Here is a 14,035-nt window from a genome sequence, read left to right as displayed (position 1 = left end):
TGAATCTTTCGCTGTTGTTTTGACCACGCGGTCCTTGCACGTGGCCACTTTGCAACGGTCGCTGGGAATTGGGCCTAAGCAGATTGGGCCTGCTCGACTAACCAAGTGGCTTGGGCCTGCTCGGCCTAAAGGTAAGCGTTGGGCCTGCTTGGCCCAGTCCGGAACATAAAGATTATTATATAATAAAAAATTATGAAAAATTGTATAAAATTATTCTTCATTATGAAAAAAAAGTAAATTAGAAGAATGGAAAGAAGAATAAATAATAAATACTTAGTAAAAAATAACAAATATATTTCATTATTATTGTAAATAGGGATGACAACAAAACCCGTACTCACGGGTATCCACCCGAATCCGCTCTGAAGTTGACAGGGAAAACCCACTTTGATTGGGTTTGGATTCAGGTTTGAGTTTTTCCCGATTACAAAATATGAGGACGAGTTGGATAATGGAGACAGTAGTACCCTTCCTCAACCCGCCCCGTTTATTTAATTAAGTATATTATTATTTGTTTTTTATAATTTAGAATATTAAATATGTGGTCAATTATTTGATATTTTGATTTGTATTATTATTTAAAATATTTTAAATGTATGTATGAAATATTTTGAAATTATTTTATTTTATTATTTATAATAGAATTTGATTTTGGAAAAAAATAAATATTTTTATTTAAAAATATGATTTCACTAAACGGATAATGGCGGGACGGGGATACTCGAATCCAACCCGAACTCGTTTGGGTCGGGTTTGAGTTTTAATTCTTCATCCCTGTTTGAATTTGGAGCAGAAAACGGAGATTGTTTGAGAATTCGAGTTTAAGTTTTTGGAGGTAATAACCGTTTCCGACCCACCTTTTTGCCATATTTAATTGTAAACCCACTTATAATTGAGACATGCATAAGAGTTTCTAATCTCAAAATAACTTAAGTTTTCCACATTTATTACTGATTTTCCCATAAAAAATTTATAGGGAAAAAACAGGTTGTAAAAAAAGTGGTAGGGAAAGAAAAACGTGATAGGATTGAATAAAGGACATGTTGACGTGCCTTGTTCCTTCTGTTCTAAGCTATCTCATCCCATTTCCTGGTCTGTTGTAATCATATTTGCATGGTTAGGGTGACAGACTGTTATTCTTTCCTCATCATCTATACCCTCTCCTCTGGTGGGACTCTCTTTCTCTCTCCATAAACTAACGCGTATATTCGCTGGTTTCTTCTTTTTTTTCAAACGCCACCTTTTCATCTCATCAAAACAACACCACCTCTTTTGAGTTTGCATCCAACCATTTCTTCACACACACAACACAACTAATTCATCCTCCTTCTTCTTCCATTCCTTTCACCTCTCTTTCTTTTCTCTTAAGAATCAAACAAGGTATGTTATGTATTCATCAATACTACTCTTCAATCTTCATTTTGATTCATGCACGCATTCTCTTTAATTTAAGCTATGTCATGGATTCTTTTCAACCGATTATTCCTCACATCATACCTATAAAGGGTCTCTCTAGTCATAACATTATTTGTATTCTTTTCTCTTATTATTACAATCTTTTTGGTCTGAAATTAATCTGATTCAATTCATGATCTACCGTGTATGAATCTATCTATCATGTTATTATGTTATTTAACAAATCATGTACGGATCTCCTAGTCATGGAATTCAATCATGGAACATGTCTTGTTTGTTTTAAAAGATTTACCAAACATTAGCTATGTTTTAATTTAAGGTTATTGTCTAAGTTGTATATTGATGTTTGCCAAATCCTTAAACTTATCAAATTAATATTTTTGTTTCAAAAATCCACTCGATCTTAGAGCACGCGAACTTTACTAACTTCTGCTCGTTCTTATTATCTATTGCAGGCGTTTTTGAAATTGTTGTTTAATCCTTGATCAGTGATGGCAAAAGAAATTACTGTTAATCAAGTGGAGTCTGAGATGATTGAGCCAGAAGATGTTGATGAGAAAGCTAATGAGGGTTTGATTATCACAAAAGGAGAGGAAACTACTGTTAATCAAGTGGAGTCTGAGATGATTGAGCCAGAAGAAGATGATGATGATGAGAAAGAAAATCCGAATGAGGGTTTAATTATCTCAAAAGGAGAGGAAATTACTGTTAATCAAGTGGAGTTTGAGATGATTGAGCCAGAAGATGATGATGGTGATGAGAAAGCGAATCCTAATGAGGGTATAATTATCACAAAAGAGGGTTTTATTATCACAAAAGGTCCGCCTAAGATTCTTTCGCGTTATCGTCGTGAAAGGAGGAGTTCCTGTCACGATTTATGCAAATATGGTATCCACCATGGCACTGAAGAAAAACCATGGAAAACAGCAAAGAAAAGGAGGGAAACAAAAACCGGTATAACTTCATTGGAAGGGACTGATAAATCGGGAAGGAGTTTGAAACTTGGAGATCGTAATTATCGTGTTGACATCAAGGAAGTAATAACAAATGATAAAACAGCCATTTCGGAGAAAAATTCAACACCTATTGAGGAAACAGATGTTTCCGTGGAGCATAATAACAGCGACATGGTTCGAGGAAATTCTGAGGTATCTTCTCTTCATGTGAAGGAATGTTCCAAAAGTCAAAGAAGATGGGAATTAGTCAAAAACAAATGTGCTTTTGGTTCAAGCAGCAGAAAAGAAACTGCAATCCAAAGCAACCAGAAAATAATATCTTCTGGTGGAGGCAAGGATAAATCAGCAGCATCAAGTTTTCTCTTGTCTTCAAAACAAAATGTCAAGAAATCTTCAAGCTCGAGCGATACGGCCAAAAACTTGAAAAGAGTGTCTTCTCAGAAAAATCGTGAGAATGGTGAAGTCAAACCTGAATTAGCCAACAATGACAATTTACCGGAGAAAATTTTGCATGCCATTGAACCAATCTCGGAAAACTTATCTGAGGAACCTACTCTGGCTTGTGATGCAACTAAGCCACCTTCTCCTTCACCTTCATCGTCGTCAACGTTAAAGGACAAAAGCTTAAAGAGGGCCAGTAAGAAAACCGGCAAGTCAGAGGTGTCTTCATCTTCAAGGAAGGGCCTTAGACATGCTGGACATGGAACACTCACTCATCAATCCTCAGGGAACAAATTCAAAACAAACATACAGCTTAAAGCACACAGTGTTTCTCGATCATCATCAGCATTATCGTCTGTTTCTTCATCTAACTCTTCCTTCAGAAAACAAAATGGTACTACTTTTAAACGCAACCAAACAAGACATGTTAATCAGGATGAACATTTGAAGGTAGGGTACAAAATCAGGCCAAAGATGACCACAATAGTTGGGGGAGCAAACAAAGTTAATCCATCAAGGAAGTTAACTTTTAGGAGAGGAAAGGTGATTGAAATTCAGCCTCAAAGCAACAACATTGCAAGGAGACTCAAATTCAAGCCGGTGCGCTTGCTTGGCGATGACGCCAGAAGAGATGCAAATGGCACAAGAAAAAGGATCATGACCCATAAGGAAGTTCACAGTGGTGAGTTAAATGCTGCAAATATCAAAACAGAGAAAATTGATCTCAAACACCAAACTATGGAAAGAGGTAAAAACAGAAGTTTTGTGAGAAAGGTTGGCGGCATAGATAGAAGCAAGGTATCTGGTTCAAAATCAGGATCTGAGAAAATTGTTTTGAGGCATCAAAATGTAGAAGGGAGGAAACAAAATACAGGTTTGTATAATAATGTCATTGAAGAAACTGCAAGCAAACTTGCTGGACTAAGGAATAGCAAGGTCAAGGCTCTAGTTGGTGCATTTGAAACTGTGATATCTCTTGATTCTCCAAGAGAGGCCGCAACTGCAGAAGCGACCACAGTTTGTTGAGTGTTACTGAGTACTAGTGTCAACCATATATATCTGGGTTATTGTATATATTGATAATTGTGGAGGAACAAAAAGGAAGAACTGTCTGAAAGTGACTTTGGTCCTAAGCTTGGACGTTTCTAAAACTGCATCTGTTTTGTGGCTGGGATTTATTAAGCTTGGATTGTTAATGTTGTTTCATGTGTTTTTAACTGTTTCTTTGTAAATTGTGTCTTTGAGATTTGGTGAATGAGGATTATTTCAATTGGATTGTAGTAGTTTTTACTGATATAGAGTTTTTCCTTTAATAATCTGGGTATAAAGTAACTCCTATGATATCACTATCACCAACAGGTTTTGAATTAACAAGCATCTAACTGACAGTTACTAATATTGTCAAGTTAGAGGAAAAGTACTGCAGTATTGTTATTTCACAAGTGCCACAATCTTGTGCGCTTACAAGTGTGTGAATTATGCATTGTATGTATACTAAGTGTCATAAAAAGCATTATAATGAATGTATGAATTAAGAACATTTAAGTATAGTTACTTAACAAGCAGGATAGAGGTTAAACCCTCAGATTGAATACGTGAGTTGCATTGTAGAGATGTGAGGGATGCATGAATTGAGTTACATTTATGTTGAAGTGTCATTTTCAGTACTAACAAGCAGTATCAACTATCAATCATATGAAAATGAAGCATATGTTCCATGATTTTGCTTTTGAAATATTACAAAATATGACAGTAGCTCAGTTAAAACTATAAAAGTTGATTAAAAATAACAAAAAAAAGGAATTGAATTCTGTATTCTAAATGGATCAACCACACAGATAGAATAGATATATTTTTTTCATCAAAAAAGGAAATGGAAACCAACCATTCACCTTTAGACATCATGCAACTACCATACTATGGTAGTTAACCAGCCACTCTTCCATTATTATGTATATATTACAAAAATGCTAAACCGGCCTTACTGTGTATATTTCTCAAACTGTTGAGTACTTTTGGCATTAGATGACTAAGAATCATGCTTCCTGTATTGCTATATTATTTACTCAGACAGATTAATGTCTTCAGGGCATGTTAGCTTTATGTATATTCATTTGCTGTATAGGCTAGTGTGAAGATCCTTGGAGTGTCAAAATGAGATCACAAAACTTAAACTCAGACTTAATCAACCTCGTTTGTAATATCAGTTGAAAAGAACTGCTCTACTTTATCAAGGAAACTGTGAGGAAATCTACAATGCAACAGTGAATATGAGTACTTAGGAACCGCTTCGTCTGAATTCTTAGTTGCCTTGCCATCCCGCAGGCTTCTGGTCCTGCTACTTTTCGCACCATTTCCCAAAGCACCGCCCTTTCCGAAGGAAGCCCTGGTGCCTTTGCCATTGGATCGGCCGTGTTTTACAATACCTGACTGATTACTCCCACTAGACTCATCTGTTGGGATATTGTCTAAGTTTGAATTAAGCTGAGTTGCAGGTGCAGCAGTTCTGCAAGATCTTAGCAAGGAAAGTAGCATGTCAACACTTAGTTCTTGCTGAACCATGAACTTGTTCTGCTCGCATCCATAGCATGCAGCAACTAATGTTCCAGCCAATATTGGCATCAACTCTGGGTCACTGAAGAAAACGAATGGCAGATCGCATACCTGTATTCTTACAACTGAGCATTAAATTATCTTAACAAAATTGATTAAAAAATTCACCAAAATTTCTTAATTATTGACCTTGTGGAGGATGGTGGGTGTAGGACTTTTTCCCCATCGAAGGACAGCTTGATTTCCAGGATGAAGCAGTGCAAAGTGACCAAGAAGGGATAACGATTCAAGCATAAGCGAACCAATCTGAAAAACAATGCAGATTGTGGCATTAAACTAGCTGTAGCTACGTAGCCCCTGAGATAGCATGAAAATAAATGAAAGGTAATAAATTGTGCTATAAATGCTTCGAAAGCAAAGCACTCCTTGCAACTACTATTTCTGTGTGGAAAATCATTTAGACCTCTTCCTTTGTTCCTTCACTTTTGGAAGTTACGTGTATCCTCTTGTTTGTGTACAGAAGGGATGTGTACCAAAGAATTAGAAGTGAAAATTAAAAAGAAATATTTATCCTTTATGTTTGAGGGGTTTCATGGAAGTAACACTAAATATATGGGTCAGAAAGGTTTCATGTTGGAAGGTTCTAGAGTTAGGCAAGTTAGGGTTATGAAAGCCAATATAAGTCTTTCGTTAGTAAAAAGTACTAATATTTCTTTTATTTTGTAGTTGATGAGTCACCTGATCATTAGGAGCTTTCCACCGGCTGGCACAATGAGAAAGAAGGAAGCTCATCAAATGGAAGATTTCCATTTTCAGATCTGGCATAGCCTATGAGCAAAACAGAAAAGGGAATATAAGAAAATATGTGCAATAACCGGCACCAGGAAGGAGATAGAGAGTAAATATAATCTAACATACCAAATCAACCTTAAATATCTAAGCTTTCTTTATTTTAACATACAGCTTCTTTAAATATAACTTACTTATTATAATTATAAGTGGAGTCAGCAAACTTACCAGCATTCTCTGCAAAAATGCAAGATCCAAAAGAGCCACGTTATTCAACACCTTGAATACTCCAGTTGCCACCTCTTCAAAATTAGATGGCAGAATAAAAGAGCCCTAAACGAAATTGAATTGTTAAACTTCAAATAACTCAAGAAAAATAACGACTTATTATCAAGAGACACAAGGAGAAGAATAAGAAATTGCTATGGCCTAAATCCACATCATCATGGTAGTAAATTACTATTTCCAACCCTAAATAATATAGGACCCCGTGGACTTAATCACAAAATTTAAGAAATTTGACAGCAAAATATTAAACTTGTTTACAATTGATATTGTTTTACAAGTTTGTCCACTATAGTATTTACTACTATTTTCAGCAAAAGATGTTACATAATTAGGAGTATTTTGGTAAGAATAATGCTCAGAACATACCCTCTAACACACATTTTTCAACACTCTTTTATTGGTTAAAAAAACTCATATGGGTCCCATCAAATTTAAATGGGACCTGCGTGATTTGGTGGGGGGCGTATGAATTTAAAGCAATAAATAAGAGTGTTTGAAAGTGCGTGTTAAAGAGTGTATTGTTAGCAGTCCTCGTGTTGGTAAAGAAATAATTAATACAGTTGATAATTTGAAAGACGATTCTATAATTAGGGAAGAAGGAATATCGTTGGAATATTTAGCAGCAAAATATTTTGAAAACAATAATATAGTGACAAGCATACAACAGAAAATGAAAAGGGAATAATAAAATGTGGGATAATGGAAATACCATATATCTAATGAGTTTTCATATTAAGACTTTCAACATATATTATTACTTGTGTAAATGATTTTGCAAAATAGCATTTTAGAAAACTACCTGTTCAGAGGATGATCTATTGTTTGCCTGCAGAAGAACAGCAGTCAAAAGAGAAGGGAGACTGACAAGTCCTGTTTCAGAAACTGACAAAAGAAGGAATACCACTGGCTGAGCCAAATTTGACTCTTTTTCATTTTTTTGTGCTGTATGTTTTTCATCTTTCTGGGGAACAACAGAAGTCACAACATCATCATTCTGGTTTTTCTTGGATTCATCTACATTTGCGATCTTCTCCACATCATTGTTTTTTAATTTAACAGAACTACTATCATGCTCCAATTCACAGCCCTTGCCAAGAGAAAACGAGTCTTCATTCCTATCCACCTTACTTATTTCATCCAGTGGTCTATCCTCGGGGACATCAGGCAAAGGCATAACTGAGCCACCGTTGATTACCAATAAGGGATTGTAATCTCCCCGAGAGTTCTTCACTACAGAGAGTACGGAATTTGCAAACTTAACCCCTTCACTGCCGATTTCCTGCTCTGTTGCCACAGGGGAAGATTCCCAGTCAATATAACTCAACTTACCAGGTCTGGAAGTTAAAACCATCAAAAGATGTATGCTTAAGACAATAGGGGCTGGAAATGCTGACCCTTCCATCTGAGGCCTATCATGAAGTGCAAAAAGATCTCTCAACCGGTGAATCACTTGATAGGAAATCAATAACTCGAGCAAACCATCACGCATCTGAAGTTGTCTTGCTTCTAAGCTTATATGGCCAAAAATAGCAGTAACAGTCCACAAAAAATTAATTAATATTTCAGAAATTGATTCGAAGTTCTCCGCTGATGTTTTAGTTGAGGGCAAACTGACATTGCCAGGAGTACTTAGAGATGCTGCAATCTTTATGTAGTTCTCAAGAGCTGCGGAAAGCATCGGGATGATTGGGGGCAGAAGATTCAGTGCAATAAAATAACTCCTATTTGCAGGTGCAGATAGTACGACTTTCAGAAGTTTTAACAGGTGCAATGTAACCAGGCATGCTTCAGGTTTGGATGTGTGAGAAGCAGGCAAGGCAGATGCAATAAAATCAAGTAGTCCAGCTTGTCGAGATGCTTGTAACTCAGGGTCCTTTCCCTCCAAATACTATAAATAATAATTAGTATAACTGACATGTTAAAATTTACTAAAGCAATTACAAAAACTATTATCCCTAGATTACACAATATGAAGAGGAAACATGCACATTCAAACTGTAATATGTCCTACGAAATTGGAATCTGGTAGTCAGAAACAAGGAGTTGGTGAGACAACCGTCTTTAGAACTATTGATCTACAATTTCTTAGTAAACAAAACAAAGACATGTGCAAGCATCAAGGTGAAAAATCAATAGCAAAGCTGAGGAAAAACAAGAAACCAACACTATGACAATAATTGGTAATTTTCCCAGGAAAATAGTTATTCACTAACTAAACAAGAGCTCTTCTGAAGTGCTGCATGAATTTACAAAAGATTCCTAATCAAAGTGTAGGGATAAAAATTCAATGCACATAAACTGAACCAAACTCAAGCTTTTAACTTTGGAACATTTTATAACTTCTGGTTTTAAGGATCCAGAGAAAAGGATAGAGATATAATTTGGTGAATGAAAAAATAATACCTTGATCATTTCAGAAATTATCTGCCCAATACTTGAGGCCCCTTCTTTTCTTGCTTGCCGAAGTCTTTGAAGTTCTTGAAGCCATCGGCCAACTTTCGCCCTGGCAGCACCCACTGCTACTCTATATCCAATTCCAGCACTTTCACCACCAAGAGAGGGCTCAACAAACTCATACTTTAAAGCCATAAGCCTTTGTCGAATCTTCTTGATTCTTCTCTTTATTGAGGGTTGTGATGCGATATTACCAACTCCAAGACTAGAACCTACTCCAGATGTAATGTTTGTCTGAGAATCATCACTGCAGTTTGTAGGTGTAGACCTACCTTGTCCGTCCTTATTCAACGATCGACGGGGTAAAGGGGATGACTGATCCCTTAAATTTGCTCTCTCCCGAATTTGCTCCAGGTAAATCTTGCGACGTTGTTCACTCTCATTAAGTCTTTCTGCCAATTTTTGTGCTAAAAGTTCAGCCTCTTCTTGTTGTGCTTTGGCTCTTTCTTCCTTTCTACGGAGCTGTTCAATTGCTCTTGCCTCCCGTGCTGCACTTGATGCTTTTCTTTCTTCTTCCCTTCTGACTTGAGCCTCCTCCTTTTTCCGTTGTATCTCAGCAAGACGCTGTAACTTTTCAGCCTCAATGAGTTTCCGGCGTTCCAGAACAGCTTCTTCCCTTGCCAGATCCTCCTTTTGCTTCGATTTTATCACCTGAAGCTTTTCAGCTCTTCTCAACTCTGACTCATGAAGCTTCTGACGCAATATCAGTTTTTTATTTCCATCATTTAAGGAAGTAATGAATCGAATCTCATTTACTTTGCTACTCTCATCACCAGCTCTCTTTGCCACTTGAGCTAGAAAAGCTTCATGACGAGATTCACTCCGTTGATGGCGGGCAAACATGCCTTCTCGTAACTTCATATGACGAACAGCGTGCCACTCAGTGACACGATTTAATTTTTCAGACGTACGCTGAAGCTTTTGGATTCTCTCATTTTCTAACTCGCCTCTGATTCTCATAGCCCGAGCATGCTTTTCTTCAGCTTCCTTTTTTAAGTCGGAAGTTGTTTTCTTCTTTTTTTCAGGAGACATTAGTTTATCATGCAGTGTACGTACACGCTCGGCACTTTTTCTGCTGAGGCTTGGTGAATGTGACATGCGGGAAGAAACACGAAATGGAGATGAAAGTATGTCCTCCCAGTTCCTCTTCTCCTTCCAAGCATTCAAGGACTTTCCCGGTGCAGTACTCCTCTTTTCCTTATCCTTTTCAGACAGCAGCATCTGTCTCCTAAGGTTATCTGTGGACCTGGGGTTCTTCTCGTTAATAACTACTGTTGGTGCCTTATCTTTCTTAGAAAGCAGCTTGTCAGCCCCAGATCCAAGGTGGTCTCTTTTACCCTTGGTAGAGGTAAAAGAAGAAGAACTTTCCAAGGGAGGTAATTTTGATAAATTAACTTCTGAGGCTAATATGCTTTTGCGTGTGTCACTTCCACTTTGCACCGTGATAGCAACAGAAGATAAGATATGCTTTCTTGACTTTGTCACTGGATCTTTGGCATTGTCTGTTCCATCACTGACCCTAGATATATCTACATTGCCAACAGATTCAGAAGTCAAACATTTAGACATGGAATTTTCTGTGTTATTACCAGCACGCTCTTGTTGAATCTTCCTAAAAGCCTCAAGAGATGAAGACAGTATATCTGCCCTATGAGGTGAAGTTGTCATCCGGCGGACCTAGAACCAGAGCAACTGAACAAATTAAGCATAGCAACTGAACAAATTTAACAAAAGAAATCCATTGAGCAGATTTCTAATAGGAAATATTCACTATCTCGTATGTGAAGTCAGAGGACCTGCTTATGGGAAACAATAAATTATGCAGATGATTACTATATCATATTAGAACAAAGAAGTCAAAGAAACAAAACACAATAGTGAAAGGAAACTGTAAGTCTGTAACTGGGCATAATATTATCATACAGATGATTACTAAATGTACATGTACATGGACATTGCACTAACAATCTAACATTGACCTTCACATTCAAAAATATCAAGTGTAGTAATCATCTTTAGAGTTCATCCTTTCATAGAATCGGAAGACGCGGCGGGTCATCATACATTTGTTTAGTACAGGGAGACAAGTCTTTTCTAAAAATGGTGAATTTGTTATTAGTGAATAAATTGCTTTTCCCATATGCAGGTCCACAACATCAAGTACAATATATAAACCTATGGAAGATGCATAGTGGTATACTGAAACCACAATATATCAACATGAAGATTGGAAGGAGGCAAGCTAATAGCAACATATGATCAAGCATACCTCCCATGAGAGAGCATGTGGCCTGCGATGATCACTCTTCAAAATGGCAGGAACTCCATCAATTACTTGAGAAGACTTTTTAACCTTTTCAAATTCCTCAACTCTGGCGATTAGCTCTTTAAAATCAGACGCAGACTCCTCAAGAACAAGAATTGCCTCTTTCATCTGATCCAAATCACATTCTAGTTCACATAGAAGATACAGTTCATCTACAGACCTATTAAGATTTTCAAATAGAAAGCACCAAAGCCTCTGTCTAAACCTTTCTTTGCTTTCACTTGAATAGGCTTCTTCTAGAGCATCCATATTATGTGATCCAGAAAAAACATTTTCCACATTACCATCTGCTTGATCCCTAACCTCTTCAACAGAAGTTGAATCAGTGAAAATTTCAGGCACTTGTGAGGAAGTAACTACTTCCCTTGAGCTGCAGTTTTGTTCTTCCATTTCCGAAATTTTGATATCACTTGCCACATTGATAAGACTATGCACTTGATTTGCAACCACCTCGTCATCTTTGGAAAACGAATGTTCATTATCAACCCCATGGTCGGTTGCTGGTTTATTTTCTTCATTTTTATCATCACAATATAATGTATCATCTTCTAGACCAACTTTTTCCCCATTCATTTCTTGAATGTTGGAATGCTCCAGAGATATATTTTTAACATCTTCACTATTCTCTCCCAATACTTCATCCTCACATCTAAATGAAGAGGTCGGATCAGGAACGGTCTCTTCACCAGCAGATGGTGCAGTTGAGTCTTTTTCTTGGGCATGATATGAATCAACATGATCAGATATATTTTCATGCTTTTTACAGTTAAGCAAACTATCATCTCCAATACTACCAAACTTGATTCCAACTCCAATCAAGTTTTCATGTGGCGGCAGTGTCAGGCCCCCCTCCTTCAAATCACCCCGTCTTGATTGCTGGGCTACGCCAGTCTTATCGGTATGGTGTAATTTCTTAGTTTCTTCATGTTTACCTTTGGATTCCATGCTAACTACTGGATCTGACTTCTGAATTACAACGTTAGGTCCACTCTCATTTGTATTAATAGAGCTTGTGCCCACCTCTTCGTTTGACACAGAACAGGAACTCCCAACACTTGCAGGAACAGGGCTTTGTAAAAAACTCTCCCTGGACCTAGAAACACGAGTTTTCTGCTTTCCATGTGGATTATTTTCCTTTTTATTCATGGACTGTTGTTTGCCTTGAGAGCTAGAAGAACTTTTTCCTGAAAATCCTCCCATCCAACTCTGCAAGGAGAATTTTGAAACATTCCTATGCTTCTGGATAACATAACATGTAAACCACAAAACTAAGAAATGTAAGTTAAACTTGTATAACAATCCATAAACAATCTTCAATCCTGGACTCAAAATCAAATATTATATATCTAAAGATAGAGAAAATGAACAAGAATTAGCATTTGCCACAACCAAATTACAAACTAGTCTTCAAGAAACAGGTGATACTAAAAGACTACATAAAAAAAAAATTAAAAAAAAAACTCATTTTTCCTTTTATCTATCTTAAATAGGAAAATCAACAACAACAAAGAAGAAAACAGTTACAAATAAGAACTCAAAGTAGATTGCATCAACCGAATTGAAAATTTTTAATTAAAAAAAAAATGAACCTTTTTGACTTGGAACCATCCTGAGTTCTGATCATCAACTCCTTCACTTTCCTCCATCACGAAACCCCAAATGCAGGTTGTGATTAACGTTACAGAATTCAAAATTCAATCAAAATTGACATATAGATGAAACTGAATATAGTTTCAATTGGGAACGATTTTCAAACCGAAATCAAAATATTTAAATAAGATTTGAAGGAAAAGGGGATGAATTCGGAAGCTGCGGAAATTGAGAGTGAAAAGTGTGGGTTGTGGTTTTTTAGGGTTTTGAGAGTAATAGTAATTTAGGAAAGAAAGAAAGTGAGTGGAAAGAAACAAGAGGGAATTGATTTATGCAAAATTAAGTAGAGTAAAGTTAATGCTAACCATGTTTACTAATTCTGCAATGGAGGACCATTTTCATATTATATTATGCTAATGCAAAATTTGCAAATTGACAGAATGATTACACCTTATTTAAAAGATTACTCATTTCATTCTTTTTGATATATTTTATTCAAATTTTGTCACTTTTAGTAGCTTTTTTTTCTTCTAAATTATGGTGTTAGTTTAGTTCATTAGTGTAGCTTACACTCTAGCATGAGCAACACTTTCATGACTTGTTCTCATGCTTTTTATCATGTGACTTACACTCTTGCATTAACTCCATATTTACTATGGCTGTTTAATTTTTTACTAGTATTTCAAAATTTAAACATATTGATATAATTCTTAATTAATGAATTTATTAATTTATGGTTTTCTTCTTTAAAATTAAAAATTATTTTAAATAAGGACAAAATGACTTTAAAATACAAAATTTTAAATTAATTTTTATCAAATAGACAATAAAATAGACTTAATTTATATTAGTTACCACTGCGATCGTAAAAGAGTTGAAACCACTTGATATTAGAACTTATCTACGAACCAAATTAGTCGGATCAATAGGCTAAATATTGGTGGTGAAAAAAATTGCAAAACTAATTTGATAATCTAGTTTTGTTGCTAGATGTAGTTTTGTTGCTAGATGTAGGAACATTGATTACATTGGTGTAACTTCAAACCCATAAAATACATTTATTCACCTCTAAGAAGTGAAATCCCTGCTACTAATCCACTAAACTAAAAAAATGTAAAATTAAATCTTAACCTACCATCATCATCATCACAAACCAAAACTCACAAAATTAAAACACATTTATAAATGAACTAAGGTAGAATAAGTTTTTCTTTGTGGATGT

The 14,035-nt window shown here is 36.1% G+C and overlaps 2 protein-coding genes across 3 annotated transcripts; one reads left to right on the top strand and one right to left on the bottom strand.

Moving 5' to 3' along the window:
* Positions 1-1,082: 1,082 nt before the first annotated feature.
* Positions 1,083-4,093, top strand: LOC131634969 (uncharacterized). 2 transcript variants are annotated; one of them, XM_058905605.1, is made up of 2 exons: positions 1,083-1,380; positions 1,906-4,093. In XM_058905605.1, the coding sequence occupies exon 2, from the start codon at positions 1,908-1,910 to the stop codon at positions 3,837-3,839; it is 1,932 nt and encodes a 643-aa protein (XP_058761588.1). In that variant the 5' UTR covers positions 1,083-1,380; positions 1,906-1,907; the 3' UTR covers positions 3,840-4,093. The 2 variants fall into 2 exon arrangements, with proteins under 2 accessions (XP_058761588.1, XP_058761579.1); XM_058905596.1 differs by having other exon boundaries at positions 1,085-1,380; positions 1,872-4,093.
* Positions 4,094-4,390: 297 nt separating this feature from the next.
* On the bottom strand, positions 4,391-13,211 carry LOC131634959 (uncharacterized). The gene is made up of 8 exons (XM_058905588.1): positions 12,813-13,211; positions 11,167-12,462; positions 8,847-10,574; positions 7,243-8,331; positions 6,384-6,488; positions 6,105-6,194; positions 5,556-5,672; positions 4,391-5,477 (listed from the first exon to the last, which is right to left on the bottom strand). The coding sequence occupies exons 1-8, from the start codon at positions 12,867-12,869 to the stop codon at positions 4,995-4,997; spliced, it is 4,965 nt and encodes a 1,654-aa protein (XP_058761571.1). The 5' UTR covers positions 12,870-13,211; the 3' UTR covers positions 4,391-4,994.
* Between the last annotated feature and the right edge of the window lie 824 nt (positions 13,212-14,035).

This window comes from Vicia villosa, linkage group LG1 (genome assembly GCF_029867415.1).
Source record: "Vicia villosa cultivar HV-30 ecotype Madison, WI linkage group LG1, Vvil1.0, whole genome shotgun sequence".
Taxonomy (NCBI): Eukaryota; Viridiplantae; Streptophyta; class Magnoliopsida; order Fabales; family Fabaceae; genus Vicia; species Vicia villosa.
Note: the sequence above shows the minus strand (reverse complement) of the source record. Positions and strands in the feature narration are given on the sequence as shown.

Coding starts and splice junctions, on each gene's coding strand:
- LOC131634969 (XM_058905605.1), top strand. CDS start 1,908: ATGGCAAAAGAAATTACTGTTAATCAAGTGGAGTCTGAGATGATTGAG.
- LOC131634959 (XM_058905588.1), bottom strand. CDS start 12,869: ATGGAGGAAAGTGAAGGAGTTGATGATCAGAACTCAGGATGGTTCCAA. Junction 10,575..11,166: donor CACATGCTCTCTCATGGGAG/GTATGCTTGATC, acceptor CTCTGGTTCTAG/GTCCGCCGGATGACAACTTC. Junction 6,489..7,242: donor ATAGATCATCCTCTGAACAG/GTAGTTTTCTAA, acceptor AATTTCGTTTAG/GGCTCTTTTATTCTGCCATC.